The sequence below is a fragment of the Octopus sinensis genome, linkage group LG25 (genome assembly GCF_006345805.1).
Source record: "Octopus sinensis linkage group LG25, ASM634580v1, whole genome shotgun sequence".
Lineage (NCBI taxonomy): Eukaryota > Metazoa > Mollusca > Cephalopoda > Octopoda > Octopodidae > Octopus > Octopus sinensis.
This window is the reverse complement of record NC_043021.1, coordinates 11902803-11930675: the sequence shown is the minus strand read 5'-3', so window position 1 is coordinate 11930675 and position 27873 is coordinate 11902803. Positions and strand designations below refer to the sequence as shown.

The 27873-nt window shown below is 39.7% G+C and overlaps 2 protein-coding genes and 1 non-coding gene across 4 annotated transcripts; 2 read left to right on the top strand and 1 right to left on the bottom strand.

Annotated features, from left to right (window-relative positions):
- The first annotated feature begins 505 nt into the window (after positions 1 to 505).
- LOC115224565 (zinc finger protein 189-like) lies at positions 506 to 10251 on the top strand. The gene is made up of 2 exons (XM_029795488.2): positions 506 to 603; positions 8242 to 10251. Exon 2 carries the CDS (start codon positions 8826 to 8828, stop codon positions 9879 to 9881), a length of 1056 nt encoding a protein of 351 aa, XP_029651348.1. The 5' UTR covers positions 506 to 603; positions 8242 to 8825; the 3' UTR covers positions 9882 to 10251.
- A 2146-nt stretch (positions 10252 to 12397) lies between these two features.
- Positions 12398 to 12508, bottom strand: LOC115224615. The gene has a single exon (XR_003882891.1). It is a non-coding gene; the product is annotated as a U6 spliceosomal RNA (small nuclear RNA).
- Positions 12509 to 15793: 3285 nt separating this feature from the next.
- LOC115224423 (zinc finger protein 98-like) lies at positions 15794 to 27016 on the top strand. 2 transcript variants are annotated; one of them, XM_029795322.2, is made up of 3 exons: positions 15794 to 16060; positions 24499 to 26416; positions 26931 to 27016. In XM_029795322.2, the coding sequence occupies exon 2, from the start codon at positions 25204 to 25206 to the stop codon at positions 26335 to 26337; it is 1134 nt and encodes a 377-aa protein (XP_029651182.1). In that variant the 5' UTR covers positions 15794 to 16060; positions 24499 to 25203; the 3' UTR covers positions 26338 to 26416; positions 26931 to 27016. The 2 variants fall into 2 exon arrangements, with proteins under 2 accessions (XP_029651182.1, XP_036369284.1); XM_036513391.1 differs by lacking the exon at positions 15794 to 16060 and adding an exon at positions 19183 to 19339.
- The last annotated feature ends 857 nt before the right edge of the window (positions 27017 to 27873 follow it).

The window sequence follows — 27873 nt, the reverse complement described above, 5'->3', positions numbered from 1 at the left end:
ACCAGTATACGAAGTTTAAAAGTGTTTAGTTACGTGGAGATTATTTTTAAAAGACTGCCGTTCAAACCGAAAAGATCCCCAAAAATTATTTACATCAAAAAGGTGTTTTTTTTTCTATGAAAATCCCTATTTTTTACGATTTTTTGACTGCAGTGTTGTCATTTTTCGGTGTATTTCAACCAGAAAAATGTTCACTCAAAGAGAATAACAAGCTACATAATGCAAAATTTTTACTTTTCAAAAATTCCAATTCTAAAGGGTCGAAACAAACCCGAGCAACGCCGGGCGATACTGCTAGTTTTAAATAAAGTTACGCCCTGGGCGTATGTGAGAATTCTTCAACAATCTGAGACGGGCGCACCAAGCAATACAAGTCGCTGAATCCAACAAAGATCGAGCCAGTGTCGTAATTGTATGCCTTTCATTGACTATTTGCTGATCTTTAAAGTATTTCTTAGGGTTGATTTTTATTAGCAGTGGGAACAACATTCCTTTCTACACCGTTTCTTTTTTTTATTTATTTGACTCGTACACGCCTTGCTTTCAAAGTTCAACTTGTGATCCTCGTGTTTGGTAACGACTAAAGTAATGTCTACATCGACCGTAAGTATTATTTTGCATCTGGTCACAAAAAAAAAGTCTCTTGCTAATATTGAATTACATCGGTAACGATGCTGATCTTGTAAATGGAGATTGTTGAATTTGTTTGATTTACCGAGATTTTTATTTGAGATATGATCATGCAGGTGTATTGGATCAAAGCGTATCCGGGTTTATTTTTCTAGACACATAATATAACACCAATTATATTATTTAATGTATACTAAAAAAAAAAAAAAGAAAAGAAAAGAAGAAGAAATCGGTTTGAGGGAGATTTGGTTGTTATTTCGGAAAGATCAAGCAACTTAAATTACGTTCGTAAGTTCGAATATCGTGCCCGCTTTTAAGGACATAACTACAGATGTATACCCCATGGGTTTTGTTGTCTCATAACTTCCAGAAAAATCGATACTTTTTTTTTTTTTTACAAAACTTTTCAACAAATTATCGCTTAGATCCTGTAGATCGAGTGTTTGTAAAGATTTGTTGGAAAAAAAAAAAAATTTCCGAGGATTTCGGGAGAGGAGTTTCGCAAAATTCACACGACCCGACATTTCCACCCACCCCCCAATTAACTTTCAGGAAAATAGGTATTTTTTAATTAAATTTTATACAGATACCTTTGAAACGGTGTAAATTACGATTACAAAAAAATTTGTAGGCAAAAAGTTTTTGGGAGGGGCGGGGTTGGGATAGTTTCTGGAAAACGAAGTTTCGGATCAGACGGTCCACATAAGTTGGAATTTCTGTTTTGATGGAGATTTTTTCGAACTTATCAGCACAGTCTTCGGCATGATGGGAGGCATCTTTCCACGAAAAAAAAAAAAGAAAGACATTTTGAAAATTTATGATTTTTTTTTTTTTTCACTCCCACCCCAGTCCGGACCGATTTGAACCATTAAAACTTTTTTTTTCCTCTACGCACTTAAAAAAACAAAACATGGGAGAAACCTTTTCGATTAAAAAAATATCTTTTCAGAAGAAAAAACGTGTGTGATTTAAGGGAGATTTAGCTATTGTTTGTAGCACATCGCAATAACACCCTCTTTTTACTCTCACCCAAATATGTATTGATGTTTTACAATATTTTCCCCAAAAAACACATTTATGCTATATAAAAAAAGAAAACTTTGAAAACTTATGATTTTTTCTTAGCCCCACTCCCTGTCCGCTATTGTTTCTGATTATATAATTCTAAAATATTGGAGAGCCTGAGAAGATTATTGCTGGGATTTATCCAGAGTGGTTTTGATTTTAATAAGAGGTATGTAAAAGATGATTTATTTTGATAGCATAATTTTCTGTTAGAAAATGTTTTTTTCTTACACACACACACCCATACACGACCTCGCTCGGTTGGGGTGTGTGTAAAAATTTAAATTACCATTTGTTTTTCTTTGTTTATATCCCATGTATTACTTTGGCATCATCATTCCATAAAATGTGTTTATGGGGAGTAAAATATTGAAAAACCTCAATAGCTGTGAGAGTGAAAAAGAAACTAGGAAGAAGGTCTTTGGGTATGCTAGAAACAATAGCCAGATCTCTCTCAAATTACACATTTTCTATTGAAATTATTAACAATTTCTCTTTTAAAACAAAATATTTTTCTCATGGGTTGTAAGTGCGTAGTGAAAAAAAAGGGTCAAAATCAGTCCGGATCAGGGTGGTAGGGGGTGACGAGGTTAAAAAAAATTTTCAAAATTTTCTTCTTTTTTTTTTGTGAAAAGATGCTTCCCATCATTCTGAAGAATTCTTGAAAAAAATTGGAAAATATCTCCCATCAAAACGGAAAAATTTCAACTTATGTGGGTCGTCTGATCCGAAACTCTGTTTTTCAGAAACTCTCCCATCCCCTTCCAGCGTTACTCAAGAAACAGGAAGAAAGAGTGAGAGAAAGTTGGGACGAAAGAGTACAACAGGGGTCGCCACAACCCCCTGCCGGAGCCTCGTGGAGCTCTAGGTGTTTTCACTCAATAAACACATGCAACGCCCGCTCTGGGAATTGAAACTGTGAGTCCGCTGCCCTAACCACTGGGCCATTGCGCCTCCACAAGTTACATATAACTCTGAGTTTATCCTTATTTCTCCTACATTTACTCTGTAGTTTGTAACTAATAATACTACTTATTATAGAACTTACTTAATACTAGGTTGAGGGAAAAGTTTGTGTGCCATGTTAAAATAATGATTTTTATTTTATGCAAGAATTTATTCAAAAACAACAACAACTATTCTTCAAAATAAAGACCATCGTTTTCTACAACCTTCTGCCAATGACCTACAAGCCTTCTGATTTTGGTCAAAGTATCAATCCTTTGGCTTTGAATTGAAAAATTCTTTACAGGCTTCTTCAACTTCATTGAATGACTCAAATCGGTGACCTTCCATAAAGTGCTGCATTGATCGGAAGAGACCGTAGCCAGATGGAGCAACGCCTGGACTAAAGTCTGGATGTGGCAGAACTTCAACACTGTCCAAGTCTCTAATCTTGTTACTGGTCTCTCTGGCAATATGTGGCTTTCCATTGTCTAGTTGAAACAAAGCACATTTTTAACGAGCAAGTATTGGATACACACAAACCCACAGTAAGTCACCACTGAACATGACATGAACTGAATGAACACACACATCACAAAAATATATACAAAAGCATGATTTTAACATGATGCACAAACTTTTTCCTCAACCTGATAATTATGCAGGAAGCAGTCTGTATTATGATAATCTACATGTATTTCTAACAAACATAACAGTACCACTTGTACATCTACTAGTTCCCACAGTTTCTATTATATAGATATCTGATATCATCATCATCATTGTTTAACGTCCGCTTTCCATGCTGGCATGGGTTGGACGTTTTGATTGGGGACTGGCAAGCCAGAGGCTGCACTAGGCTGAATCTGGTCTGTCAAAGTTTCTACAGCTGGATGCCCTTCCTAATGCCAACCACTCCGAGAGTGTAGTGGGTGCTTTTTACATGCCACTGGCTCGTGCTGGTAAAGCGACGCTGGCTACAATCATGCTTGAATGGTGCTTTTCAGGTGTCACAGGCACATGAGCCAATCCATGATCTTGGCAACGGTCATGCTCAGATGTGCTTTTAACGTTCCACTGGCATGAGTGCAAATCAGGCAGTACTGTCATCAGCCACGTCAGTGATTTTGGTTTGCTTACACTTACCTAAATGGGTCATCGCAAGTAAAGTTCATTGTCCAATGAATGAGTGGTACTCATAAGTGGCCCAGTTACACCCCACGTTTGGATGTGCTTTTAACGTTCCACTGGCATGAGTGCCAATCAGAAGTACTGTCGTCAGCAATTTTGATTTGACGTGCCTCAATAGGTCTTCACAAACAAGGTTTATTGTCCAATGAATGAGGGGTATTAATAAATGGGCTGGTTACACCCACTGGCATAGGCCATAGACTATGGTCTCACTTGGCTTGTCGGGTCATCTCAAGCACAGCATATCTCCAAAGGTCCTGGTCACTAGTCATTGCCTCGGTAAGGCCCAATGTTTGAAGGTTGTGCTTCACCACCTCATCTCAGATTTTCTGGGTCTACCTCTTCCACAGGTTCCCTCAACCGCTAGGGTGTGACACTTTTTCACACAGCTGTCCTCATTCATTTACAACACATAGCCATACCAGCGCAGTCGTCTCTCTTGCACCCCACATCTGATGCTTCTTAAATCTAACTTTTCTCTCAGGGCGCTTACACTCTGTTGAGTATGCACACTGACATTACACATCCAACGGAGCGTACTGGCTTCATTTCTTGCAAGCTTATGCATGCCCTCAGCAGTCACAGCCCAAGTTTCACTACCATGTAGCATGGCAGTTTTCACACATGTATCATACAGTCTACCTTTTACTCTGAGGGAGAGGCCCTTTGTCACCAGCAGAGGTAGGAGCCCTCTGAACTTTGGCCAGGCTATTCCTATTCTAGCAGCTACACTTTCAGAGCACCCACCCTCACTACTGACTTGGTCACCTAGGTAACGGAAGCTATCAACTACTTCTAGTTTTTCTTCTTGGAATGTGACAGAAGCTGTTCTCTGCACATTTTCAGTGTTTATTGCTCCTGAGCATCTGCCACATGCAAAAATTATCTTCCCAGTTAGCCTTCCTTTAATATTACCGCACCTCTTATGTGTCCATAGCTTACACTGGGTACATCTTATAGAGTTTCTACTACAGATCGAGCAGGGCCATCTACCTGAAAGGATTTGTGGTTTGCTTGCCTTACTACTTATTAGGACTTTGGTTTTAGCTACGTTGACTCTAAGGCCCTTCGATTCTAATCCTTGTTTCCACACTTGAAACTTCTCCTCTAGTTCTGATAGTGACTCAGCAATTGGAGCAAGGTCACCAGCATAGAGGAGCATCTTGTCTTGAATTCCTCCATTATTGCCTGGACGACTATGATAAATAGGAGGAGGCTGAGGACTGAACCTTGGTGGACCTCTACCTCTACCCTGAATTCTTCAGTGTACTCATTGCCAACCCTCACCTTACTGACAGCATCCCTGTACATGGCTTGCACAGCTCTCACTGACCATTCATCTATCCCTAGTTTCCTCATTGACCACCAGATAAGGGATCGGGGGACTTTGTCAAAGGCTTTCTCCATGTCAACGAAAGCGAGGTACAGGGCTTATCTTTGGCTAAGTATTTCTCCTGCAGCTGTCTTACCAGAAATATAGCATCAGTGGTGCTTTTCCCTGACACAAAACCTAACTGCGTCCCATCCAAACTGACTCTCTCCCTAATTAGTTGGGCTATGACCCTCTCCATGACTTTCATTACCTGATCCAACAGCTTGATACCTCTGTAATTATTTCATATTTTGCAATTAATACTGCATGATGCATTTAAAAGGTAAAAATCTCTTCAGGGTAAAAAATTGACAAATATTCATCTGCATCCTAATGGATGGAGAGTTGCTTACCAACTGAAATAGCAGCATTCGTTTGTGTGTTTGTGTATGTGACCATGTGTGTTTTTTTGGATTCTTTTCTAAAAATAGCTGTGACCACAGTGGACAATGACAAGTTGTAGTATGAGGAACTAGGTCATACTACTATTCCCCTTATTGGAATTTAGATTGCTTTTTAAAATGGCTGGCTACCACACCTGTTTTCTACTCAATAAATTAAGAGTGGGCTTCCAACTCCACAATAATAGGAGTAAGAAAAACGCAAAACAATTTATTTAATTTGTTGAGTAGAAAAAGGAGTGGCAGCCAGCCTTTATATAACCAATCATGTGTTTACAAATGAGATTTGAGCCCAGCAAAAGAAAGGCATGGTCTAACACAAACTGTGCATGAAAAACTTCTTTTACACACACACGGGATTTAAATGGTATCTCTCTCTCTTTTTTTACTTGTTTCAGTCATTTGACTGCGGCCATGCTGGAGCACCGCCTTTAATCGAGCAACTCGACCCCGGGACTTATTCTTTTGTAAGCCCAGTACTTATTCTATTGGTCTCTTTTGCCGAACCGCTAAGTAACGGGGACATAAACACATCAGCATCGGTTGTCAAGCAATGCTAGGGGGACAAACACAGACACACAAACACACACACACATATATATACATATATACGACGGGCTTCTTTCAGTTTCTGTCTACCAAATCCACTCACAAGGCTTTGGTTGGCCCGAGGCTATAGTAGAAGACACTTGCCCAAGGTGCCACGCAGTGAGACTGAACCCGGAACCATGTGGTTGATAAACGAGCTACTTACCACACAGCCACTCCTGTGCCTATTATAGTTTGTATATACCGTACGGTTAACTTGAAACATGATGCAGAGAAGTGCAGCATTGACGACAAAACATTTGTGGAGTAAATAAAGGGCTAATTCAACTAAGGGACATGTCATGCATCTGTTTGAAATATTCCAGGCCCTACCTTACCATGGAAAGGTGGGGTGGTGGGGGGGTATGTGATTTTTGAACGCACCAAAAAGCTCTCAGTGGATATACTCTCCTTTGTAGCTGTTGGCACTGCCGCTACCATACTGAACAATCAGCAGACATAGGAGCTACATCTATGTTATGAATTAAGCCTGTGGGCATGAGAGAAATCTGCATGAAAGGAATGACGTGGTAAGTAGGATGGATTGGCAAGGAAGCACTTGAAAACAACACTGTCATGCGAAGCTGGCAGAATCGTTAGCACGCCGGGTGAAATGCTTAGCGGTATTTCGTCTGCCGCTACATTCTGAGTTCAAATTCCACCGAGGTCGACTTTGTCTTTCATCCTTTGAGGGTTGTTAAATTAAGTACCAGTTACGCACTGGGGCCGATGTAATCGACTTAATCCGTTTTTCTGTCCTTGTTTGTTCCCTCTGTGTTTGGCCCTTGTGGGTAATAAAGAAATACGTATTTCGGTTGGGAATCAATAGTCGTGGCTCAAATATGCACTCCTTCGTGTAAACAGCGTGCGACCAGTGAAAACAACTCAGCTCCCGAACAGAAACAACTTTGCATGCAAGGCCACATTAAGGACATGGTCTCTAACTAATGTGATTGGGTCTTAGACACCATAAATTAGTAGGTTAACCCTTTCGATACTGTATTTATTTTGGGATGCTCTGTGTTTCTCTCAATTATTTTAGATATAACAAAGAATTTTGTAAAATAACTTTATCATTAAGCTGGTGTTAGGAACATAAAGTGTGACTAAGGTATGGTGGAAGATTTTAATTCAAAACTTATGAAAACAAGACATTTGTACTCAGAGCCAGAAGCAGTTTCAGCCGGGTTGGTATCAAAAGGGTTAATGTTCATGCGATATTTCGGTTTTATAATCAATAGCTGGAGAATATTTGTATGGGTTTTGTCTATGCTTAGAAGGAAGACTTTGATACTGAAGCTAAAAGAAAATAGTTGCACAGGATTCAACATATCTTAGCATATTTTTCATAATAAACATAGTGCGTTCCAAATGGGTTTTATTCAAACAAATTGCTACCTATGTTACTATGGCAACAGGCTATTATTGCTACCACTTAGACAATGCAGTTTGAAGTCTCCATTGGTTCATCCATTTAATACAACCTACTTGTAGAATTTCAGTAGCTGTTTTTCCAGTTTGAACAAAAGCAATGTGTGGACCATACGGACAGCTGTATGTACCCCAGGAAAGGGAGTTTTCTGCCCCCAAGAGCCTCCTTACTTATGTGAAATATTTCAAGAGTCTAAAACCATCTCTGGAACATAAGTAAATTATGTTCCCAGTTTGGAGAAAATCAGTTGTGAACTTCAGGAGTTCTGTGAGTTTACACACATCCTCAGTTTTATATCATATATATATATATATATATATATATATATATATATATGTATGTTACCTTGACCACAATTTAACCCTTTAGCTTTTAAATCAGCTATATCTGGGCCCAAATGTTCTACCTGTTTTATGTTTTATGTTCAAACTGGCTAGATCCAGCCTCTCTCACTTCCCCTACAATGTCATTCTAAAAATAAATGATCACATCTTCAAAATCTGAGGTAATACATGATCAGTTTTTAAAAAAATGTGGATGAATAAGCATTGCGTATGATAAATTAATCCGAATGCTAAAGAGTTAAAACTACAAATTGACATTTTTTTTCTTTACAGGAAACCTTTTCCTCAAGATGAAAAATTCTATGACTGTGTTGAAAACCAGCAGTGAAAAAGAAAATGTAATTCTAATGAAGACATATTGGAATGCATTTGGCAAACAATAAAAGAACACTTTTTTTAAGACTTTCGTCTTAGTTGCATGGTGAGAATTCCTTAGTAAATTATATAGTATTGATTTGTCACTTTTGGAAACATTATCTCTTGTAAAACAAAGATAAAGCTCTTTTCTGAGTTATATAGATTCCTAGGGCCAGTTTCTTTATTTCTTTGGTTCTTATATTCCCCCACTGAATGGGACACCAGTTTGTTGCAGGAATACTCATTTTTACCAGCTGAATGGACTAGAGGAAAGAAAGAAGGAGGATCTAACGTTTCGAGCAGAGCTCTTCATCAGAAACATAGAAAAAGGAAAGATCCAAGGAAGGGAAGACGGAGAAAGAAAATCGCCAACGATACACACGCAGTATATATATACACACACATACATACATGCATACAAGGCTTCATATCTAGTGACATGTCAGTAAACATTTTACTTTTTTCCTAAATATTCTACAAGTGACTGTTTTGTAAACGCTATGGAGTGTTTTAAGTCATCTATCCCACAGTGTGTACATACAGACGAGAAAAACTCAGATTGTGAGATTTGCAACGAGTCATTTTCTCAAAATAGTGCATCAGTTAAAGAGAAGACATCTGCCAAAGTTAACACACAACATCAGTGTGACATTTGTGGTGAAACTTTCTCTCAAAACACCAACTTGGAACACCACAGAGAAATCCACTCTGATGAAAAACCATATCACTGTGACTTGTGTGGGAAAACTTACTCGGTAAGCAGTGGCTTGTATCGTCACAAGCGAATACATACGGGTGAAAAACCACACCAATGTGAATATTGTGGGGAATCTTTCGCATTGAGCAGTCATTTGGCAAGTCACGAACGGACTCATACAGGAGTGAGGCCTTACCATTGTGAAATATGTGACAGACGTTTCTCTCAGAACAGTCATTTATTGACTCATCGACGCGTGCATACTGGGGAGAGGCCGTATGCTTGCGATATTTGCGATAAAACTTTCTCTCGCAATAGTACATTGGCTGACCACAAGCGAGTTCACACAGGGGAAAAGCCATACAGCTGCGAAGTTTGCGGTAAAGCCTTCTCGGTGAATAGTCATTTGTATCGACATAAATGGATCCACACAGGGAAGAGACCATATCGTTGCGAAATTTGTGGTAAATCCTTCTCGCGGAACACCACCCTGTTTCAACATAGACGCACCCACACGGGAGAAAAACCGTATAAATGCCAGATTTGCGGTAAGACATTTTCTGTCCGTAATCACTTGGAGAGTCACATTCGTATTCACACCGGGGAAAAACCATACCACTGTGAAATTTGTGGTAAAAACTTCTCAGTGAATAGCCATTTGCTCAACCATATACGAATTCACACGGGAGAGAAACCATATCAATGTGAAATTTGTGGCAAAAATTTCTCTGTCAAATGCCATTTGTCCAGTCACATGTTTATCCATACTGGAGAGAAACCATTTCGCTGTGAAATTTGTGGCAAAATGTTTGCCAGAAATAATAATTTATCTAGACATAAACGAATTCATACTGGTTAAAATCCCAAGCTTGGAGATTTACAATTGGAAGATCCGAGGTAAACCATTTTTGAAATTTACTAATAGACATTTGTGTTGGCTGTGAGTAATGTGTTTTGAATCTTACCAAAGACATGGTACTTCAATATTTTGTTCGTCTACAATTGAGGACAAAACTAAAAACAGCAAGGATTACTGACACAAGGTGACAAAATTTTGGTGGAAACTACATAATTAATGAAATCAACCCCCACAGAAGGATTAAAAGCATAGTTGACACCATATATGTATTTTGAACTCAGAAAACATACACACGCGCGCACACACACAGACATACACATTGGGTTGATGCATAATTGACAACTGTTTTATTTTTGAATAAATTTAGAATTAAAAAAACCATCATTAATTATGCATCCACCCAAAATATATTTATATGTATATATATATATATATATTTTGTTGGCATCCTTTTTGTCTCGGGAGACAATGGAGTTGCGCATAAAATAATCTAGTCTGGCTTTTACATTTCATGTCCTAATACATCTCCTGCTGTGGCTGTGGAGTCCTATCCTGAACAAACACTCCCTCTGGCAGGTGCTGCAAATGTAGCGAAGACTTTGCCTGGCTGGTTGTAATGTCATAGTATCCTCTCACTGCGCTTCTCGACCTCTTCTGGCTCAATACATCTACTGAGCATCTATGCTCCCACTGTCTACAGCTCAGAGGAGACCAAGGACCAGTTCTACAAAGATCTCAACTGTGTCATTAGAAATATACCAACCAATGAAAACATCTACCTTCTAGGAGATTTTAACACTCGCGTGGAATCTGACCATGATTCATGGCCCATTTGTGTTGGACACTTTGGTACTGGCAATATGAATGACAATGGTCAGAGACTACTTGAATTTTGCACATACCATAACCTGTGCATCACCAACACATTCTTTGCCAACAAGCCATCCCACAAGGCATCTTGGAGACATCCAAGATCTCACCACTGACATCAGTTGGATCTCATCATTACATGAAGATCCTTTCTGAATTCTGTTCAACTGACCAGTTGTTACCACAGTGCAGATTGTGACGCAGATCATTTGCTAATAAGAAGCAGAATGAGGATTCTGCCTAAAAAAGTCCATCACTCCAAGAAGAATATATATATATATATATATATATATATATATATATATATATAGGATGGGCCAAAAGTCATGCACAAAATATAAATTCAATATACTCCGGAATTATCAAAGACATGCTTCACTTTTTCTAAAATCAAATAAAATAATGATGAATACACATGTACTTGTACATGAAGAAGAACAAAATGAAATGGTAAGACAAAAAACTACATTACCTGGATAATTAAGATAGGTGAGAGAGAGAGAGAAAAGAGGAGCAAACAGGAACTGTTTGTGAGTTTCTACATGCACATCTAGTTGAGCCTGCAACATTTATTTACTGGCAATGCATTACATTGGACAACAGCCTATGGTTAGGGTGGCTCGTGTTTGAGATGATGTAAAACTGACTTAACTCTTTTGACAATATTTCTTTAAAGCAATCATATTTAAAAGACCAATAAAATTTTTATACAAGACCTTTTATTCTTGTCAAGTTATGTTTTCCTTCTTTGGACACTAAAACTCTGCTTGCGAAGACCTGTTGAGGCAAGTGAAATCAAAATCAAATTCGATGACTGGCGTCCGTGCTAGCAGGGTCCGAAGAGCACCATACAAGTGTGATCATTGACAGAACGGCTAACCGGCTTCAGTGCCAGTGGCACTTAAAAGGCACCATTCAAGCGGGATCATTACCAGCGTTGCCTTATTGGTACTCGAGCCCCGTGCTAGTAGGGTATTAAGAGCACCATCCGAGCATGATCGTTACCAGCATTACCTTACTGGCACCTGTGCCGATAGCATGTGTAAAAGATTCGAGTGAGGTCATTGCCAGTAACTGCCTGACTGGCTCTGTGCCGGTGGCACGTAAAAGCAACCACTACACTCTCAGCGTGGTTGGCGTTAGGAAGAGCATCCAGCTGTAGAAACTCTGCCAGATCAAGATTGAAGCCTGGTGCAGCCATCTGGTTTACCATCCCTCAGTCATTCGTCCAACCCATGCTAGCATGGAAAGCGGACGTTAAACGATGATGATGATGATGATGATGTTCTAAACACCATCTTGTACAAAAGTTAGTTATTTTACTAAATGCAATCAAATTCTTGATTATTAATCATAAAATGAATAGAAACTCAGAGACTGAATTTGGTTATAGATATAGTCACAGACATTGCAAATGTTTTCATCATCATCATCATCATCATTGTTTAATGTCTGCTTTCCATGCTGGTATGGATTGGACGGTTTGACTGGGGACTTGTGAGCCAGATGGCTGCACCAGGCTCCAATCTCGATCTGGCAGAGTTTCTACAGCTGGATGCCCTCCTAATGCCAACCACTTCAAGAGTGTAGTGGGTGCTTTTATGTGCCGCTGGCATGGGGGCCAGTCAGGCGATGCTGGTAACGATAAAAATATAGAACACTTGACAAATTTGCGCGTCATCCTTGCGCAGGGGGCCATGCTAATCTTCTCTGTATCGTTCCAATTTTAGAATATGTACCGCTGTAATCAGAATCACATTGGAAAGATAGTCTTAGAAAACATGTGTTGAGGAAAAGAAGCAAAATGAAACAACAAATGGTTTAATTAACCCTTTCGTTACCATATTTTTATCAAACTTCACAGCCTTTGTTCCAATTAATTTTGAAGAATTTGGTAAAATATTTGGTAAAATATCTAGGTAACAATCAAGCACCATTTGAACATGATTGTTATCTGCGTCACCTTACTGGCTCTTGTACTGGTGGCACGTGAAAAATTCATTCGAGCGAAGTCGTTGCCAGTGCCACTGGACTGGCTCCTGTGCAGGTGGCACATAAAAAGCACCATTTGAGCGTGGTCACTGCCTGCACCGCCTGACAGGCCCTCGTACTGGTGGCATGTAAAAGCACCCACTACACTCTCGGAGTGGTTGGCGTTAGGAAGGGCATCCAGATGTAGAAACTCTACCAGATCAGATTGGAGTTTGGTGCAGCCATCTGGTTCGCCAGACCTCAGTCAAATCGTCCAACCCATGCTAGCATGGAAAGCGGATGTTAAACGATGATGATGATTACTAAGCTGATAATTGGAAAATATTAAAAAGGAATTTTAAGGGAAATTTTAATTTAGATCACTTTATATAGAAAGTTTGTATCATAGATGCAGGTGGGGCTTGGGTGCATTGGTATCAAAAGGGTTAACCATGCTGGGGCACTGCCCTGAATTTTTAGTCAAATGAATCAACCTCAGTACTTACTTTTTAAAACTTGGTTCTTATTCTATCAGTCTCTGTTGTTGAACTGTTAAGTTACAGGGATGTAAATACACTAACACCAGTTGTCAAATGGTGAAAGGTGGGGACAAACGTAGACACACACACACACACATATATATATATATGCCATGCAGTGGGACTGAACCCGGAATCATGTGGTTGGGAAGCAAGCTTCTTGCTGCACAGCCACTCCTGTGCCTAACAATTGTAAGAGATTTAGCAGGAAAACAGAAAACAATTGCACCAATTATCTTTTTTTAATGAGTCAAATAGTCTGGAAAGAGAGGTTAAGAACAGTCTTCACATGTTATCTAAGAGGTGGATAATTGACACAATTGAATTTCCTCTAGAAAAACCATATTTGATGGCCTGTAAGACACACCTTTTTTATCTCAAAATGGCTTTAAAAATCCCCCTGTGTCCAATGCACTCAATGTAGGCTCAAAACTTGCTCAAAACAGTATGTATGTTTACAAAACGTGTGCTGCTATCTATTGGTGAACAATCGCCTATGGTATGTTTATAACAAATGTGAATGCAATAAATTGCTTATAATTACCAATAATAACATAAAGTCATACAGTTAAGTGGAGGAATTGAATCATTTTAGTGGTAATTTATTTTACAAAAGTATAGCCTAGGCTAGGGTGTGTCCTATGCACTTGTGCATTTTATAGGCCATCAAATATTTATTTTATTTATGCGCCCCTATCAAGCCTAGCCAGGCTCATGGGCCTGGTTTCCGGGTTTCTATGGCGTATGTGTTCTCCCCAGCTGGACGGGATGCCATTCCATCGCAGTGTTACTCAAGAAACAGGAAGAAAGAGTGAGAGGAAGTCAGAGCGAAAGAGTACACCAGGGGTCGCAACCACCCCCTGCCAGAGCCTTGTGGATTTTTTTAGGTGTTTTTGCTCAATAAACACACACAACATCCGGTCTGGGAATCGAAACTGCAAGTTCGCTGCCCTAACCACTGGGCCATTGCGCCTCCACACCATCAAATATGGTAAGTGAAAATCTTTGAGCTTTCAGATTTATTAGGTTGGAAATTATTCTGGTTTTCCATGATGTTTGCTGCTATATTTCTGTTTGAAGTGTGTTACCTTTGATTCAGTTTATTTTAAAGATGATAAAGAATTTATTAACATAAATTATATAAACTTGGGAAAGGTGGCAGAAATGTTAGCACGCTGGGAAAAATACTTAGTGGTATTTCGTCTGTCTTTACGTCCTAAGTTCAAATTCCACCGAGGTTGACTTTGCCTTTCAGCTTTTCGGGGTTGATAAATTAAGTACCAGTTGCGTACTGGAGTCAATCTAATCGACTGTTTCCCTCCCCCAAAATTTCAGGCCTTGTTCCTAAAGGAGAAAACAATTGTTAGCATGCCAGGTGAAATGCTTAGTGGTTCATCTGTCACTATGTTCTGAGTTCAAATTCTACCGAGGTCGATTTTGCCTTTCATCCTTTCGGGGTTGATAAATTAAGTACCAGTTGCATACTGGGGTCAATCTAATCGACTGTCCCCCTCCCCCAGGCTTTTTTCAGTTTCCGTCTACCAAATCCACTCACAAGGCTTTGGTTGGCCTAGGTGCCACGCAGTGGGACTGAACCTGGAACCATGTGGTTGGTAAGCAAGCTATTTACTGCACAGCCACTCCTATTTTAAATTTTTGTTGCATTTCTGATAACTAATGGTAGACATTGGTGTGTATGAGTCCTTTTTCAAATGTAATTCTGGAGACTTGAAGAAGTAAATTACTTTATTTCGTCTTACTCATTTTGCCCCAGCTAAATTATTTGCTCAAAGAGAACTGGGATAATTTTCAGAAATAGTGTTCTGAATATGTTATAGCGATTTTAAGGCATGTAGAGAAGGTCATTTGCTCAGCTGATAAAGTTTTTGTAAGGTAGTGAATATTTATTAAAATCAAATACTTCCCTAGTAAAAAATACAGTAAAATTACTCATTTTGCCCCACCCCTATCGGTGTGGTAGCTAGGGCCGTCTTAACCATATTATATGCTCCCGAGCAATTCGCCGTACTGAACCCTATAAAATTTGTTTATTGACAGCAACTCACGACATACATATATTAGAATTGGGCCCCTAAGCCCTTGAAGCCCCGGGCAACTGCCAACTGCGTCCACGCCTTAAAATGTCACAGGTGGTATACTGGCAAAGTTGCCATAATATCGGGAAATAACGTCTTGCGGTATTTCTTTGCGACCCTTAGTTCCGGGTTCAAATCTCATCGATGTCAAATTTGTCTTTCATCCTTCTGGAGTTGATTAGATCAGATATCGATCAAGTACTAAGACAGATCGATACAAGTCAAGCACTGTGACCAGTTTTGATCGATTAATCAGTTCGATTTTTTTAACCCCTGATAGAAAAAAAAATTGTGGCGTTGTGTCTATATAAGAAACCGTGACACACCTGTTATTCATGTTATTGTATTATTTCTTCGTTGATTGCCCTTGTGGCAAATAGAACATTAGAGACATTTAAATATGAACGAACCAATCAATATTCCGCAAGCGATTAGTCAAGTCTGTACTTCCGGTCGGCCATAACACGTGTTTTTTATGTGAAAAAGAAAATGTTTCATTATTTTCCCCAACCGCCAAGTCTTCATAGAAATGCTCCGTCCTCTTAAAATAATAATTGCAACAATAATGTTCTCTCTCTATATTTACCACAAGGGGTTAACAGTAATAATTTTCTCCTCGTAATAACACGCTAGACAGGATTTTGCTAAAAGTTGTACATTTCATGAACCTAATGTCAACTCAATGAAAACCAAAACATGCAGCGTAAGTTTTTTTTTTTTCCTCCCTCTTTCTCTCACACATTCGACATATTGACAATACAACGAATCAAGACTGTTATTATAATTGCTGTTATCATTATTATTTGTCGTTATGTTCTGAGTTCAAATGCCGCCGAGGTCGACTTTGCCTTTCGTCCTTCCGGGGTCGATAAATTAAGTACCAGTTACGCACTGGGGTCGATATAATCGACTTAATCCGTTTTGTTTGTCCTTGTTTGTCCCCTCTGTGTTTAGCCCCTTGTGGGTAGTAAAGAAATATATAATTGCTGTTATTATTGTTATTTGTCTTTACGTTCTGAGTTCAAATGCCGCCGTGGTCGACTTTGCCTTTCGTCCTTCCGGGGTCGATAAAATAAGTACCAGTGATTCACTAGGGTTCATGCAGTCAATTTACCCCTCCCTGAAATTGCTGGCCTTGTACCAAAATTTGAAATTTTTATTATTAGGCAACCCTTCGATATTTGTCACATAAATGTCAAATATCTGCCTTTTATCCTTTCGAGATAAAAAAAAAAAAACAGTACCAGATGAGTATTGGGGGGGGGGTCGATATAATTGACTTACCCCTGTCTCAAAATAGCTAGCCTTGTGCCAAAATTTAAATGCATTATTATTATTATTTGTCTTTACGTGTAATGAGTTCAAATCCTGCCGGGGTCGATAACTACCAGCACTGGAGTCGATCTAATGGGCGAACCATGTTCTTTCAAAATTTCAGGCCTTGTGCCTATAGTAGAAAAAATTATTGTTGTTGTTGTTATTATTAAACATTGACATTAGTGTGATGTGTTGACTGACATATTAGAGTGTCGAGAAGAAATATTCTTTAGTATTTGTTCATTGTTTTACATTACGAGTTCAAATTCTGCCGGTTCCACTTTTGCTTCAGTTCCTACGGGGACGATAAAAATGAAAAACCAGTCAAATAGTTGGGCTGACCTTATCGCACTAATATCCTCTCTCCACAAAATTGTTGGCTTTATGCTTTGGGCGGCAGGCTGTTAATCGTTAGAACGTTGGGGGAAGAAATGCCTTTTCCGGTTCTTAACGTTCTGCGTTCAAATTCCCCGCCGAGGTCAACTTTGCTTGCCGTTTCCTCCGAGGACGAGAAAAATAAAGTACTAGTTTAATAAAAAAGGTCGATAGCATAGAACGTTGGAACTATTTGACTGGTATTTCATTTTTATCGTCCCCAAAGGAGTGGCTGTGTGGTAAGTAACCAACCACATGGTTCCGGGTTCAGTCCCACTGCGTGACACCTTGGACAAGTGTCTTCTGCTATAGCCCCAGGCCGACCAATGCCTTGTGAGTGGATTTGGTTGACGGAAACTGAAAGAAGCCTGTCGTATATATGTATGTATATATATGTGTGTGTGTGTATATGTTTGTGTGTCTGTGTTTGCCCCCCTAGCATTGCTTGACAACCGATTCTGGTGTGTTTATGTCCCCGTTGCTTAGCGGTTCGGCAAAAGAGACCGATAGAATAAGTACTGGGCTTACAAAAGAATAAGTCCTGAGGTCGAGTTGCTCGATTAAAGGCGGTGCTCCAGCATGGCCGCAGTCAAATGACTGAAACAAGTAAAAGAGTAAAGAGCATAGAACGTTGGAACTATTTGACTGGTATTTCATTTTTATCGCCCCCAAAGGAACTGAAGCAAAAGTGGAACCGGCAGAATTTGAACTCTTCTCAAAATTTCAAGTTTTGTAGATATGTGATGTGTTCGATGTAATTATAATCTACACTCTCTGAAAGGTTACTGGTAGAAAAATTTCATTAAAAGATTACCTTTTTTTTTTTTTTTTTTAATTGAGGAAACGGGCGTGGCTGTGTGGTAAGAAGCTTGCTTTCCAGCTACATGGTTCTGCGTTCAGTCTCACTGCATGGCACTTTGGGCAAGTGTCTTCTACTATTGTCTCTGGCTGACCAAAGCCTTGTGAGGGGATTTGGTTGACGGAAACTGAAAGAAGCCCGTCGTATATATATTTATGTATATATCTATGTGTGCGTTTGTGTCTGTGTTTGTCCTCACATCACCACTTGACAACCGCTGTTTATGCGTTTACGTCCCCTTAACATTAGCGGTTCGGCAAAACAAACTGATAGAATAAATACTAGGCTTTAAAAAAAAATTAGTCCTGGGGGCGATTTGTTCGACGAAAACCCTTCAAGAGTGTGCTCCAGCATGGTGGCAGTCAAATAACTGAAACAAATGAAAGAATAAACAAAGTCGACTATTGTGAATTTTCCGAAATTCCTCTCGCCATCTATGGAAATTCTTACAACAAATTCCGATTACATGGTGGTGCTCCAGCATGACCGCAACTGCATGGCTGAAACGAATTAATGAATAAAATAATATAATTGGAATCTACACCATCTGAAGGATATTTGTAGAAAATTTCATTTGACAACTTTCATTTTTGCGGTATTTATGAGGGAACAGTCTGGCGGGGAGGCCGCAACTTTTAGTTCCGTTCGGAGATTTTTCTATCTTCTGTTTGTCAATGGAACGCGGCGATGCTAGAGAACCGCCTCGGAGGGTTTTAGCTGAACAAATCGGTCAGAGTACTGCACAGTTATGAGGACGGCAGAGAGTCAAACACAAGGACACGCGCGCACACATACGTGTTTCTGTTTCCGTCTACCAAATCGACTCAAGACTTCGACCGGCCTAAGGGGCCACGCAGTAGGACCGAACCCTGAATCATTTGGACGGGAAACAAACTTCTTTCCATACTGCTATCCCTGCGCTTATTTCGTGCCTGATTCCACACACCCTTGATAAAAATAAATGATCTAAATGATAAATAATCCAATCAGCTTAGCTTTGTTGTTGTTTGTTAGTCCAACGGAATTATTAAACTTCTAAGTTTTACTGTTATGACCACCTAGCACCTTTCCCGTTTATTTGTCACTCTGACATGTATTAATGTTTTTCAAAATTCGAAAAAAGAGCGGAAATTTTAGGATTGGGGTGCGTTTTAAAAAAACTTTCTGTGTAGAACACAAAACTCGAAGAAGTTTTTTGAAAATTCCTCAAACTAGAAACAGTTATGGAGAGTTATTAATATATGGGGCAGGGGCTTAAACCAGAATTCCACCATTTCTTGCTAACAGAGGTAGTAGTTTTGCTCGAAGGCGTTCCAGCTATGACCATACAATTTTTTTTATAAATCTGATATCACATAGTGCTGTGCATCCTTCGTTTTAAAAGGTGACATGTTATGGTTCGAGTTGGATAAAGGCGAAGTAGCTGAACTGGTAAAGGTTTTTGGCGTTTAATTTGTGATCTGAGGTGTAATTCAAACCACATCTTATGTTTTTTTTAGTCTTAGAGCATGCTCTCTGCTGCGTGTCACGTTGTATATGTCTCCATTTTTGACATTTATTATGCCTAATATATATATATATAATATATATATATATAATCAGAGGCGACTCCAGGTGATCAGCGTCACTCTGGCTCATCATGGATTTCGCATAAGACATGCCTGTTCGAAGAATTTCACGTTTTCCCGCAATATTTCTAGCCTCAAATGGCTTACCCCTTTTTATATCTAGCAATTTCTAATATTTGGTTTGCAAGATTCTTTATGTGAGTTCGTGTATTGAAGCATATTCTGCTGTGTCTAGGGAGAGTCATTTTCTTTTTGTGCCTTATAATTTAACACACACACACCGGTAATATTTCCACAGGGTTGCAAGACGCAACGAAAATTTTAGGAAAATAAAAATAAGGAATAAGTGGAAATTTTACCGGTGAGTGTGATAAATTATAAGGCACAAAAAGAAAATGACTCTCCCCAGACACAACAGCAATTTCTAAGTTAAAGGTAAAAATAAAGCAACCCTGCAAAACACAACTGATCTCTACATACAGATACTCAGAATAACAGCAATCAAATAACGACAGCGGAGTACACAACAAACATCAGCGATCTGACTGTCGCCTGTACTCTTGACAAGAGATGTCGAATTATAATAAAAACAGTTTAACATTAAGCTGAAGGATTAGGCAATACTTTTTTGTAAAGTACATATTATTCTTTAAAAAATCTAGTGTTGAAAATTACTTCGAAATTTAGACCTGCTTAGCCTTCCAGTGTGTGTGTGTGTGTTTATCAAATTTATTCAATGCATAACCATACTAGCGAAGGAACCTCGCTTGACCTGCTAGAAATTACACCCAAACCACCCTCTGGTGAGGTTGGAAATCCATCACTTGCCTTCACCGTGGCAAAACCCGGCAAAGTTTCGGGATATCCGTCCTATGGGAAAAGAACAGGTTCCCCTTGTGAGAAAGGAGGTCGAAATGGTGAAAAACATTAAAAACAGAAAAAGAAATTCTTGATAAAAAATTTTATTTTCAGAAATCGTAATTACCGTTTTGTGAAATCCACAAACATTAAAATAAATAAATATATAAAATAAAATAAAGAGTGGCTGTGTGGTAAGTAGCCTGTCTACTAACCACATGGTTCCGGGTTCAGTCCCACTGCGTGGCACCTTGGGCAAGTGTCTTCTACTATAGCCTCGGGCCGACCAAAGCCTTGTGAGTGGATTTGGTAGACGGAAACTAAAAGAAGCCCGTCGTATATATGTATATATATATATGCGTGTGTGTGTTTGTGTGTCTGTGTTTGTCCCCCTAGCATTGCTTGACAACCGATGCTGGTGTGTTTATGTCTCCGTTACTTAGCGGTTCGGCAAAAGAGACCGATAGAATAAGTACTGGGCTTACAAAAGAATAAGTCCAGGGGTCGAATTGCTCGACTAAAGGCGGTGCTCCAGCATGGCCGCAGTCAAATGACTGAAACAAGTATAAGAGTAAAATAGAATAAAGAAGCCCTACACTATACCCCGCTCCCCCAGCAAGCGGTGGGGTGCATCTTTCCTATAACTCTGCCCAAATCCCTTTATATCATAATAAATACAACCAAATCGGCAATTTTCAATATCTACATAAGTGGCATATACGGAATGGGCACAGATTAATCTCCGGTTTCTGTGTTCTTCTGCACTTTCAGTCTCTTGAAACTAAATTGGTTCCCCACTTTTTACGCGGTTTCCTCGTAACTTATTTGGATCGATCATAGAGTAGGACTTGTTGATCTTCGACCTGCGGACAAGATAGCGAAAGCGTTGACGCGAATAACGGCCGGCTATATCCGAACGCCATTTGTCACTTTTGAACTGTCGGAATCATTGACTTATTGTATGTACGTACACAGCGTTCAGCGAAACTTTCGGTGGTTTGCGTTGGCAAACTTTTCCTGTACCGCAGGGTGAAGAGAGTTGTCATGTTTGAGACTGAATACTTTCTCTTGAAAGACTGCAAAAGAGAATGGATGATAGTCTTGTCCCTAAGTATATGCATACTCAGACGAAATCTGTCTTGAACGTCATCCACAAGTCGACTATTATTATGTACGAGCCAACGAGGGGAGCTTCAGCACGGCCGATCGACCTGTTAGAAGTAGCAGACAAATCTCCCTCTAAGTTTTGGTATAGTGTGTGTGTGTGTGTGTGTGGTGGTGGTGGTGGTAGTCTTGGCCCGCATTAAAATTTGAAGCTACCACCAAACAAATTCTTTAAACTCCCAACTTGAAAAGTCCTTTAAGCGATAAAACTAAAGTAGTAAATTTTAAGTCGCACTATCTGATTTGTAAAATTAAATATTCGTTGTTTTGTGGGGGGGATATGTGTACCCCCTAGTGGAGGCGCAATGGCCCAGTGGTTAGGGCAGCGGACTCGCGGTTTCGATTCCCAGACCGGGCGTTGTGAGTGTTTATTGAGCGAAAACACCTAAAGCTCCACGAGGCTCCGGCAGGGGATGGTGGTGATCTCTGCTGTACTCTTTCACCACAACTTTCTCTCACTCTTACTTCCTGTTTCTGTTGTACCTGTATTTCAAAGGGCCGGCCTTGTCACTCTCTGTGTCACGCTGAATATCCCCGAGAACTACGTTAAGGGTACACGTGTCTGTGGAGTGTTCAGCCACTTACACGTTAATTTCACGAGCAGGCTGTTCCGTTGATTCGGATCAACCGGAACCCTCGTCGTTGAAACCGACGGAGTGCTTCCATCAGGTGCACCCCAAGCACGCAACTGCTAGGCCCTTGTTTACTTAGGACTTGTTAAAAAGGTCCAATTTAATCAAACCCTATCTACGTAATAAAAAAAATGTTTAACGTTCGATAATGTGGTTCTAGATACATTGCCTTCAAAAAAGGTGTTGATCATAGCCGGAACATGTTTTCTCAAAGATCTTGTCTTAGGGTGGGTTACCAAGAAGAAAAAACATTAGACGCTAATTAATGATCCATTCACCTTTTCTTTTTAATGATAAACAAGGGAGACAACTCCAGATGTAATATTTGTCCGTTTCCCCCCGAAGCTATTTAATACTGAGAAACCTAAGAAATGACAAAAAGTATTCAGAGTTACCTCCCGTAGTTGATGAAAAAAAATGTTCTCCACTAATGGAAGTAGACGCGACCTGTTCCGCTTAATTGCATTTCATTATTTTTTTTATTTTTGAAAACTCCAAATCAGACGATAGTTTGTGCACTTAACAGATCTCCGCAAAACTGATAACGTTGGCCCGTCGGAGAAACGAACCCCGCATGATGGAATGGCTACTGCACGAGTGTTGCGGGCCATCGCCGTCATTATCGCGAGATGCGACTTAACACCCCACTTGTTCTGTGGTATGTGGCCCATCGCATTCTCTTCCTCTGCCTTGCCCCCTCCAACTACCCCTTTTTCTTTTCCTCTTTTCTCCTATTTCTTTGTATCCGTGTCAACCTTTCAAATTTAACACTTCAAATAAACAAATTTGAGGATTTGACTGCCATTTTTGTTATCAGGCCGGTGTGTTTGCATCCCCATAACTTAGCAGTTCGGCAAAAGAAACCGACAGAATAACATCGGTGGCTGGTATGCATGGGTAACTGCTGGTCTTCCACAAACAACCTTGCCCAGACTTGTGCCTCAGAGGGGAACTTTCTAGATGCAATCCCATGGTCATTCATGACTGAAAGGGGTCTATACTCTTTAAAGGGTTAAAGACTGAAGCTGAAATATAAACATAAATTAATGCAACTAATGCATGGTTGATATATTTTCCTTTTCTTACATATTGCTGGTTCATAATCGCAAACTAAATTTACTTGTTAAGGGGTCAACCCTTTACACTTTTACCTGTTCCAGCTGTAGCCATGCTAGGGCAATATGACTGGCCAAAATTCCAAGCCATTTTCATTTGTTACTTTTCTGTTCCAATCATAACTTTGTCCTTTTTTTCCTCCCACTTTTTTTATTGGTAAACCAGATGTGAAATAATGCTATGACCTATTTCTGTGTTAGTCTACAAAAGAGCCTCCGCAGGCTTGCTAGACCTGTTAGAAATAGCTATCAAGTGTCACTGAAATCACAACCTACTCTCTGAAAAGGGGAAGGGCATATTAGGAAGTTCCAGAGAGAAGATCCTTCCTATTCCCACCCAATCCCCACCTAAAAAAATAAGATGTGACAATCACAATTAGAATACATTTGATCAAAGCCTTTTCAATTAGGGCTCTCTAAACCAGGGCACATTTCTGCACACACATTCACAAACATCTTTCACTTTACTCTGTGTCTTCACACACTTGCTCATATGCTCACTCACTCACCCATGTGCTCATTCATTCGCCCACGTGCTCGTTCATTCGCCCACGTGCTCATTCATTCGCCCACGTGCTCGTTCATTCGCCCACGTGCTAGTTCATTCGCCCACGTGCTTGCTCGTTCATTCGCCCACGCGCTCGTTCATTCGCCCACGCGCTCGTTCATTCACCCATGTGCTCGTTCATTCGCCCACGTGCTTGTTCATTCGCCCACGTGCTCGCTCATTCGCCCACGTGCTCGCTCATTCGCCCACGTGCTCGCTCATTCGCCCACGTGCTCGTTCATTCACCCACGTGCTCACTCATTTGCCCACGCGCTCGTTCATTCGCTCATTCACCAACGCGCTCGCTCATTCGCCCACTCACCAACGTGCTCGCTCATTCGCCCACGTGCTCGCTCATTCGCCCACGTGCTCGTTCATTCGCCCACGTGCTCGTTCATTCGCCCACGTGCTCGTTCATTCGCCCATGTGCTTGTTCATTTGCCCACGTGCTCGCTCACTCACTCGCCCCTGTGCTTGCTCACTCACCCGTGTGCTCGTTCATCCGCCCACGCACTCACTCATTTGCCCGCGCGCTCGCTCAATCACCCACATGCTCACTCGCTCACACACACTATGTATAATCATTTGAGCCCAGACCTAATCCTTACCTACACCATATTCATAACACAGATCCCTCACACTAACTTTAACTTGTTTTACTTTCCACCATATCTTTAACTATCCTAACGTAAATTTTCTATTTTAGGTATCCACAAATGAGGAGAAATGCCTGAAATTCTCTTTCTACACATTAAACTGTAAGAATACATTTGCCATTTGGAATGCAGTAGTTTAAACAATGAGTCTGGAAATTCTATGAATTTGTGCTATAGCTTCCTCCAGCCTTCTCTCTGGATTTCTTCACTTCCAATCAGAAGTGAAATGCTTTTCTTCTGAGACTGAAAATTTTACTCCATGTATAACTCTTTTAAGAAAACTGATGGAATATTTTCATATTTCGTTAACTCCAGTCGATAAAATTAGGTGAATTCTTTAATTATTAATGGATGCAAGTATGGTAACAAAACTCTTTGGGGACATTGTAACAAATAAAAAAAGAAACCAATGCAAAACAAAAAAACCAACAACAATCAAACCCCATCATGGGAAATGTTTGTTCAAGTTTCATGTTGGGTTTCTTCATCCTTAATTTATTGGTGTTAAATTAAAGGATTCTTATTGAAATTGCAAATTAAAATTTAAAGAAAAACTAAATTTTAACAACCTTACAAAATGAAAAGAAAATCTTGACGTATCAAAGGAGAAGAAATTGCATCAGAAGAAAACAGACCCCATTGTGGTAAAATTTGTGTTGGAGATTCATGTTGGATTTCTTTCTCCATAAATTAATGGCGTTGACGGATTCTTATTGAAATTGCAAATTTAAAAGAAATTTAGGCAACCTTACAAAATGAAAAGAAAATCTCGAAGTAGGTTTGGTGATCAAAGAAGAAATCGGAAAAAAACATGTGTTTGTGAAATTTGTGGACAAGCATTCTCTGGAAACAGTGAATTGACGATACATAAACGTACCCATACAGGTGAGAAACCATACAAATGTGAGGTGTGTGATAAAGCGTTTTCCGTAGCCCGGTATTTGACTGATCATAAATGGATACATATCAAGAACAAGCCACACCAATGTCAGTTTTGTGATAAAACGTTTTCTAAAAAGAGCAGATTGAATTTACATGTTAGGATTCATACGGGGGAGAAGCCATTTCAGTGTGACATCTGTGGTGAAGCGTTTTCTCGTAATAGTTTACTGTCTGTCCATAAATGGTCCCATACGGGCGAGAACCCATTTTGCTGTGAAATCTGTGGTAGGTCTTTTTCGCAAAATAGCTATTTATCCCAACACATAATGACGCACATCGAGACGAAACCGTTCATCTGTGAAATCTGCGGCAAAACCTTTTCCTTCAAGAAGAACCTGACCTACCACTCGGTGACTCATTTGGAAAAGTCGCATCACTGCGACATCTGCAGCAAATCGTTTTATTGTAAAAACCATTTGACCAATCACGAATCGTCGCACGTGGGTGACAAACTGTACAGCTGCAATTACTGCGAGGAGACTTTCTGTCAGAGGAGCCTTTTGCACCGACACAAGCTTGCTCACCCAGAAGCGAAACCATCTTGCGCAGTTTGCGGGCGGAAGTTTTCTAACAAACGAAATTTAACTGTGCACCTGCGAATTCATACCGGGGAGAAGCCATACCACTGCGAGATTTGCGGTAAGTCATTTGCAGCAAACAGCAATCTGACACGACACGTTCAGATTCACACGGGAGAAAAACCGTACCACTGTGATATTTGCGGTAAGTCTTTCTCTCAGAACAATTTAAAACGACATAATTTTGTCCATACAGGGGAGAGACCATTCCAGTGTGAGATTTGTGGCAGAGCATTCACTTTTAAGACAGACTTACACAAACATGTACGTACACACACAGGAGAGAAGCCATACTGCTGTGAAATTTGTGGTAAAGCTTACTCCTACACATACAGTTTGAACACCCATAGATTGACTCACATCGTATAAGAACAGTTATCATAGACTACCTGACGAGCTTTCATTCAGAACTAATTACTCTTGTCCAGTTATGCTTTTTGAAGATGAATACCATAAATCCTCAAGTATAATCCGCATTTTTTCCCCCAAAATTTAAAGGTCAAAATCCCTAGTGCGTACTATATACAAGGTTAAAAATGAAAATTATTTTCTAAGCAATGTCCGAGTCTCTATTTGCTGTCCGGCAATGTTTATTCAGATGTATTTTGTGATGTCGAGCACGAAAATACCTTAAGCTAAGCCTGAAAGCAATGAAGTCATAAAAGAATCATCCATAACTTGCAGTAAGCAACATTTATTAAACCTTATTACTGTTATTTCTTTATTTTCTGCAAACAAAATGCACAAAAAAGCTACACATTTGCATTATGTTATATATACAATAATAGTAGAGGACGTTACTGTATACATTTTTACAGACCAAGGACGTTATATAGACCTCCTTGACTCAAGTTAGAGAAGGGGTGCGTATTATACACAAGGTTTAGATTTTTCAGAGGTACCGCCCCCTAAAAATCCCCTGCGTATTATAATCAAGGGCGGACTATACTTGAGGATTACGGTAATTAAGATTAAGAGGATCCAGCTTCAAACAAATAACTAAATGAAGTAGGAAGTTAAACATTAAAAAAGACAGATACATAAAACAGAAAAAGAAACCTAATTCATACAAATGTTCGGATTTACAGGACTATTTGGTTTCCAAGAGATTTATTGTGAAGAAAAGACTAATGTGATACATTTTGAGACAATGAACAAAAACATATATATATTTATATAGATATTCAGCTACATTAACCCTTTCATTACCAACCCGGCTGAAACCGGTCTGGCTTTGAGTACAAATGTCTTGTTTTCATAAGTTTGGAATTAAAATCTTCAACCAAACCTTAGTCACAATTTATGTTCCTAAAACTAGTTTAATAAGCTAAAGAAAAAAACTACCTGTTGGTTAGTATTATGGAGTTTTTAGGGAAAAAATAACCTGTCGATTGTATACTCCTCTGTGTATCAGTCTATGAATACTCTTTCTTGTATTGCAGAGCTGATCTGTGGTCATCTAATTTTTACATGTATGCATGAAATTCCTTATTGACAGTGGCAATGAGGATAATGGTTGCACAATAGAGATATGTGATATGGGGAAGAAGTATCTGTACACGTGCAGACATGGTTGTGTGATTAAGAAATTCACTTCTTAACCATGTGGTATCAAGTTCAATCCCACTTCATGACACCTTAGACAATTGTGTTCTGCTGTAGCCCCTGACCCAACTAAATTCTTATGCGTGGATTTAGTTGACAGAAACTGAAGTTGCAAGGGCACTGGAGCTAAGTTGTCTCTGTGGCAAGCTGGCAGAAATGTTAGCACACCAGGCGAAATGCTTAGCAGTATTTCGTCTGTCTTTACATTCTGAGGTCGACTTTGCCTTTCATCCTTTCGCGGTTGATAAATTAAGTACCAGTTACACACTGGGGTCGATGTAATCGACTTAATCCCTTTGT